General features: G+C 42.4%; 1 protein-coding gene across 1 annotated transcript; it reads right to left on the bottom strand.

Annotated features, from left to right (window-relative positions):
* Positions 1 to 273: 273 nt before the first annotated feature.
* LOC310871344 (high-affinity choline transporter 1-like) lies at positions 274 to 6,476 on the bottom strand (the record flags this gene model as incomplete). The annotated part of the gene is made up of 8 exons (XM_083782830.1): positions 274 to 834; positions 1,640 to 1,857; positions 2,192 to 2,345; positions 2,741 to 2,884; positions 3,162 to 3,310; positions 4,013 to 4,168; positions 4,304 to 4,420; positions 6,290 to 6,476. 8 exons carry the CDS (start codon positions 6,474 to 6,476, stop codon positions 274 to 276), a joined length of 1,686 nt encoding a protein of 561 aa, XP_083638956.1.
* Positions 6,477 to 7,572: the final 1,096 nt, after the last annotated feature.

The raw sequence follows: 7,572 nt of genomic DNA, 5'->3' as shown, positions 1-7,572 counted from the left end.
AGGTAAAAAACTAAATTGGCTTCCGCTAGGCAACCCTTACATCTATAGTTTGGGCCACCATGCGGACACCCCAGCCTGTATATTAAGTTCAGTGACAATTATATCCCTCCCAAAGCCACTTGCACCACGGTGGATTTGAACCCCAGACTCTGTGGTGGTACGCAGCTTGTAGTAGCTACTTTGCCACTGCACCACTCGAGCACCTCCCTTTTGAACAATTTAGGATATTCCCTTTTGAAATGTAATCGTCACCCAGTACTGAAAATCTGGTGTTCAACACTCTGTGTCCTTCATTGCCAGAGGAGCATCAGGGCATTTCTCATTTTGGATTTGCAAGGTCTCTTCTTCTTCTTTGGTGCCATCACCTGTGGGTGCTCGTGTCTGCGGTGGCCGCGAGGCTTTCACTTTGAACACGTCCCACTTCTCAGGAATTGTGCCTTTGTTGAAGAGCAGCGAAGACAGGTGAGAGAACAACAAGATGCTGGCCAGGGCGGAGAACATGCAGATGGTCTTGACGGGGGCAATCTGGACATGAACTCCATCCTCTAATTTGCACACTGGGAGGCAGAGCGCAGTTGGAAGCCATAACAGGGGTTCTCCGCACAGCACTCTCAGCACAAACCCGACCAGGAAGCCCATAATAGCCCCGTAACCATTGGAGATGCTGAAGAAAAGGACAGCGACCAGTTGAGGGAGCACAATGATGTAGCTCACCTCCGACCCCAGGAACCAGAACACCATGATGCTGTTGTCCAGCACTGTGAGGGAAGTGCCAGCCAAACCCACCAACACAACAGAGACACGGACTACCCACTGGAACTCCCTCTGTGATGCCTATGGGAAGAAGTGAGTCAAATGAGGCTGGAGATATCCATGAGGTGTCAACAAATACCTTCCTGACCATTAGGTCAGGAAGGTATTTGTTGACAAAGGACATGAAAACGGATTAGAGCAAATTTACATTTTTAAAGGCCACTTCTCGAATATGTAATGTTAATCCTATCATTCTATTGTGAGGGGGAGATGGAGGAATGGAGGAAACAAACAAAGAAACACTTTGTGTTCTGTTGAGAGCTCAATCTCTCACTTTTGGAAAATCTCCACCAGCCTGCATAAAACTTTCAATGTGTTTTATGTAGACTGGTGGTGACTTACCAGTGGTGAGAGAGAGAGAGAGAGAGAGAGAGAGAGAGAGAGAGAGAGAGAGAGAGAGAGAGAGAGCCTTTAGTACACATCCTTGCAACAGGATTATAGGATTCACAGTAAATCAGAGAAGTTGCCCATTCAGAACTTCTGTCTTTGTGTGTGTGCAGACATCGTACAAAGTTGAGGCAAGTTAGCATATGTGGAGGAAAGAAAATCATTAAGTAGGCATACATACATAGGCCTGCATCTGTGAACAAGGAAACAACTTTGATAACCTAACTAGCCTCTATAGGCACCAAGCAACAAGCAAATTAATTAAGGAATTTTATTTAATTGTGGTAGAGTCAGAGGAGTTGGGCTTTCAGACAATGGCAGAAGATAGGAAGTGACTGTAGCACTAGCACTCCTGGGACTACACTCACTGTCACTGTCATTTCACAGCTTGAGAGCAAGGAGGGCCAGTTGAAGTCTAGGCCTGGTCTTGTCTTCTCACCTGGGGCCTCAGGACGGCCTTGTAGATATTGGAGGTGAAGATGGTGGCTGCCGACAGCATGAAGGAGTCCACGGAAGACATCACCGCAGCAGCCACCGCTCCGATTCCAATGAAGGAGATGAAGGGTGGGGTGAGATGCAGAAGGATGACGGGCATGACCAAACTCTCCTCCCCGCGCTCAAACGGGGATGGAGAACCATATGAGGTCAGGTTCCAGTCTGACGAACATACAGTGAGAGGTTCAGAGAGAACAGGTTAATCGGATGTGTATTAAGAGTAAGACTTATTATGATCAACAATGATTATGCAACAAAACAGCATAAAGTCTTATAAAATTATTACCCTTGTTGTACATACAGTGTTTTGTTGGCACTCAGAAGACAGTGCAACATCATGTGACAACACTTGATATTTCTATATATTTCTCTATATAGAAATAACTATATATTTCTTTTTATATAATATATAGCCATAAACAGTGTTCGTATAAACCTCTGTTTTTGACATGTTTATTTTTTATTAATTTCTTTCTCAACATTTTTTCTTTGATACCTGTTGATGCAGCCACTGCCCCCATCAGTATAGGAGGGATCGCAAATACGAGAATAATACCGGCTGCGGCAAGACACATGATCCGGGCGTTTGCCTTAGAAGAGGCAGCCAGGGTCCTTTGGTGGAAGCTTTGAAAAGCCAGGTTCCCAAAAGCCTTGGAAAGGGAGGAAATCACAGTAAGTAGAGCAGGTGATGATGGCACCACCTGTAAGACCACATGTCAGTGTTTCAAATTATTGAAGGGCCACAATATCTTATGATATGATATCTGGAAAATGGAAATTAATGTATTTTTAAAGGGATTAAATGTGACACGACAATATCTAATATAAAATACTGTTCTACTGCCACTGAGCTCCTCTGAACAGATTCTGTTGTTAAGAGTATTGATCAACAACAGTTGCAAGTGGCTTACTTCATTCACTTTCCTTGTCCAGATTTATATCAACCTAGTATCCTTCTAGATACAATCCTGTGACCCATTGCTTAATGAGTATTTCTCTTGTGAGTCTAGTGATAAGGTATATAAAAAGAAGAGTATCAGCTTACAGAAAGCAGAAAGTTGTCCATCCACCTCCCTGCTCTGTCTGCATCCACTGTCCCGACCCAGGAGGCACGAACGGTGTGGTTGAAGGCTGTCTTTGTGATATCAGAATAGGAGGGACTCATCAGAGCAAAGGGGGCACACAGCCACTGTGGAAACATGCACGGTACTTTATATATAAACACTACAGTATGTGCTGATATTTGAGCTCCATGTTGAGTTTTTGACACTGTTGGCTGTTCTTCACCTGCTCATCTACAACAAAATTATATTGTTTACATAGACTGCCCACCGACTGCCCACATAGACTGCCATAACTTCTGTGTGTTTAAAACCCCTGTCCAGTCCATCCATACCCCTAAATGTTTCAGTTTTACTGGTGACATCAGTGCTGCTCATCATTTGCAATTAGTGTGGCGTGCCTACCAGGCTGACGAAAATGAGAGTGAGCTGGACGACATCAGTGTAGGCCACAGAGTATAAACCTCCAAGTAGAGTGTAGAGAATGGCCACCGCAGCGGAGATCCAGATACTCATAGTGTATGGCACATCCAGGATCACGCTCATGGTTGCACCTATCATACATGTAGACGTAGGCACGCACACGTCAGTGACGACACACACACAGTCACGCACGCACGCACGCACGCACGCACGCACGCACGCACACACGCACACACACACACACACACACACACACACACACACACACACACACACACACACACACCCACACACACCTATTCCAGGTCACTGAAAAATACAGCATCCAATTGTATTGTGCCTTATGGCCATAATGCTAATCAGAGTATAGTGTTGGGTCTGACCACCAGGAACATAGAATCTGGCGATCGAGAAATGTGTTGATGTGTGTGATATAGGATTATCTATCTACAAACCCTGGGCAAAGGGTGGGGGACACATCTACTAAAATCTTAAGAAATGTATACAATTCTTCATATATTGAATGCTTTCCGTCCCTGAACTAGCAACAGTTTGGTCAGGTTGCCTGTTCAGTGGGGTGCGGAACTGAAGGAATAGTGTGTTCATCCGCATGTGTTATGCGCCCAACCCAGGGAAACTCTTCACTGTCAGTCGACAAGAAGAAACCAGCTATAAGACATGGTCGAAAAAAATAATTTAATGGATTAAAGGATTTTTTTTTCGACCATCTCCCCATATTTTTAGCTGGTCCACTTCTTTTCGACTGACAGTGAGGATGTAATGTATTACAACACAAGAACATACATTTGTTAGTGTTTGCGTGCACACTGTACCTAAGCCAATCAATGTCCCAGTCAACCAGATGATTTCCGCTACAAGTGAGGCCAGGGACAGAAACACACTCAATACTTTCCCATACTTGATCTGAAATGGGTCCATCATGGTCACATATTTTCTTTCCCTCATTGGCTGGGCAAAGAACAGGCCACCTTAGCAACAGAACATAATAGAGATAGTCAGATGCAGCAAACTCGGGTTGTTATACATAGGGTATTTTGGCACAAATAAATAACTGATAATCTGTCATTTTTGGCAAGCGCTATTATTGTATGATTTAGTCTTACCAATTATGAAGGATGTTGAATGGCCAATAGGGATGACCAGAGCCCAGACCAGGCCCAGGTTTGGGGTATAAACTATTTCTGTCATTCCAACAATGAAACCTCCTCCAAGCAATGTGGCTATAGGGGATTAATAAACAATTGACTCATGGATAACAGTGATTATGCAATAAAAACAAAAAAGTGATGAGAAGTACACATGAGGGTTGCTGGTTTGAATCCCAAAATGTATTTTCTCTCATTCAAGATAGTCATAACCAGTAAGACACCTGGGGGAGGCCGCGTGCGGATGTTATGAGACCTGGGCAGTGGGCACCATATATGGGAGAAAGTTCTGCATCCCGGTTAAGTTCTGATCGGACACCACTGCAGCGGGCTCAGCTTGCCTGGGGTGACCAGGGGGATGATGTCACGTGATGTCACGATTACTTGGGGGATTGCCTGGGGTGTGTGACGGGAATTGCGACTTCATGACAGAGTGACGGGAATTGTAGGTTATGTGACAAAAACGCAAGATTTCATAGTTATCGACCTTCGGTCGCAACAAAACATGTCACTGAAGATGCCGTCAACTTGTTTCTCCGCTGTCATCCCAATAACCTTTTCTTTTTATTATCAGTTCTTTGCATATCTTCATCCGTATCGTATATGGATGATCTGTCGAAATAGTTGAGTGCTGGACTACAGCAGCTGCTCGACATATGTACTGAGTATGGCATTGAAAATGATATCAAGTATAATGCCAGTAAGAGTGTTGTTCTTATTTGTAGAACAAAAAAGGACAAAAGTCAAAGGATTCCTGATTTTAAACTATCTTTTAACACTAACGTCTATAGTAAAGTCAAATATCTTGGACAACAGTTGACAGATGATGATGATGATGATATAGACAGAGCCGTAGGATGTATGCACAGGCGAACACCCTCGCAAGTTCAGTATGTGTTCAGAAGCAGTTAAGATTACTCTAGAGTTTACTGTACACCACTCTACACTGCCCACTTGTGGTCAAGCTACAAAAAAAAAAAGTATTCAGAAACTTCAAGTAGCTATAATGATGCCATATCTCAAAAAGCCTAGATAGTGCAGTGCAAGTGAAATGTTTGTGGCTGCAAGAGTCAATACTTTTCAAGCTGTTCTCTGGAACTTAATGCATAGATTCATGTGTCGCTTGGATGAGTCTGTGAATAGCATCATCGTCAGTATAAATAACCCTGTCAAAGGTTGCACCAGATACTCCTCTAGCCTTAGAAGACATTGGCTTAAAAGCCTTTATTTATAACTGTCACAAATGCCTGTCTAACATGTACATTTGGACTGAAATGTGCTATACAAATAAAATTGCCTTGCCTTGCATAGCAACAATTTGAAGAAAAGAAACATAAAAATGAGTTTCAAAACTTTTCAGAGTAATCCACTATTTGACAAATTAATATATAGCCATATTGTCTGTTTTGACAACCAAAAATATATTGTTGCTGTCGGGTAGAAACCGCCAAAAGTTTTACTTTTCAGGACTCAAATTCAAAAAGCTAAAATTGCAGCTATACAAGCTCAAAACACATCGTAGTTGCATGTATAGCTTGTACATCTGTTATTTTTGCTATACTTTTGTGGGACACTGTAATATGATGAACTATAGAGGATTAATTTATTAAGAGATAAGAGGTTATTGCCCGACAGCAATGATATTGAAACTGATAATTAGAAGAATATAAGACGTATAACAGAATAATCAAGATGGTTATTTTTTACATATATCAACAAATCAACAGAAAGAAATCGAATCAATTTTTCACAATCAACTAAATTGATTCATCTGTGTTATACTTCATTCAACAATGGTGGATTATGGAAATAGTGAAAATAGCCAAACTACAAGCTTACAACGATGTGGCGTGTTGTGAGCTTGCATGTAGATCTGTTATTTTCACCATTAAAAAATAAATAATCCTTTTTCACTTCACCCCAGCCGGCCCTACATGTATATACCAGTCATGGTGAATATCCCCACTAGGAGACTGATGTTCCTGTTGGCCAGGAGGATGGTCTCTGTGCTGTTAATCCCCCCGCCTCTCTTCGCCGTCTTCCTGGCCTTGAGCGAGGCCCAGATACCTGTCCCTAGAACCAGCAGGTAGAATATCACCATGGCAACGACTCCCGGGACGTTGATGGCCATCTGAAACAGACATGTCCAGTAGTAGACTATAATGTTAAGATTGATTCAAATGTACTAAGGGTCCACTTGACTACACACTGCAACTCAGTGACCAACTGACGCACAAGAGAATTAGAAGCCTGAGTATAATGGGGAGGGGGGGTGGTTGCTGGTGCCTCAAGACTGTGTTTACACACTTTTAAAAAATAATATTTTTTACTACACACTCCAAGTGACCAACTGACAACACCCTTGTTGGGTGTGTTTTTAGCTGGTGCCTCAAGGCTGTGCTCAGTGCTCACACAAGGCTCCTTATACTTTCTTTATATATTTACTTTGACCTATTCTTGTTTTGCTGTGAAACCATATATGTTTACCTTCTGTTGTGATCTTTATACTTACCTGCATGTTATGTTGTTCTGAGTTGTTGTACTGTTTGATTTGTGTTGCGTTTCCCAATGTTTTGCCATTGTAGTAGTAGAAGTAGTGTCGGTCGACAGAGGCATCAAGCAATGATACAACTTTACACGAGGATACTATCAGCAAAAACAACTGCAAAACACATAATAAACATGAAACATAACTTACTGCTGGTCAATGATGCACACAGGAACAAAAAGGTATGGTAGAAAAATAATGATAAAATAGTGTACAGTCTGTCCCGGTAAAACAAACTTCTCTCACACAGTCACTTTGATCACTGATTAATGACAGGTTAAGTTCATGCAGGCAGAGTATGCACTAGGCTAGAGGGTATGCACATGCATAAAATGAGTGGCAAATCAAGTTTAACGTTATTTAATGTCGTTTAATGCAATCAGATTAGACATTTCTATTTGGATGAATGCGCTGTCAAGGCCAGAAAGTAGTTTTGATGATGATGGCATGGCACACGCATACCCTCTATAGGGAGCGTGCATGAGGATGTCTCTTGGACTTTGTTACAGAGCTGGTACCGTTTGGGAATTGCCCCCAAACAAACATGTTTGGTCAAACCATGTGACTCCCATTGGAAAAGCATTGTGGTGGCCTAAAAAAAACGACCAAACATTTGTTTGATCGGTGTTTGATACGTGAATGAGGCCTTCAGGCAAAATGTCAATTATGGCCTCTCATT

The sequence above is a fragment of the Protomyctophum parallelum genome (assembly GCF_964188405.1).
Source record: "Protomyctophum parallelum genome assembly, chromosome: 14".
NCBI lineage: Eukaryota > Metazoa > Chordata > Actinopteri > Myctophiformes > Myctophidae > Protomyctophum > Protomyctophum parallelum.
This window is presented reverse-complemented; position numbering and strand designations above follow the sequence as displayed.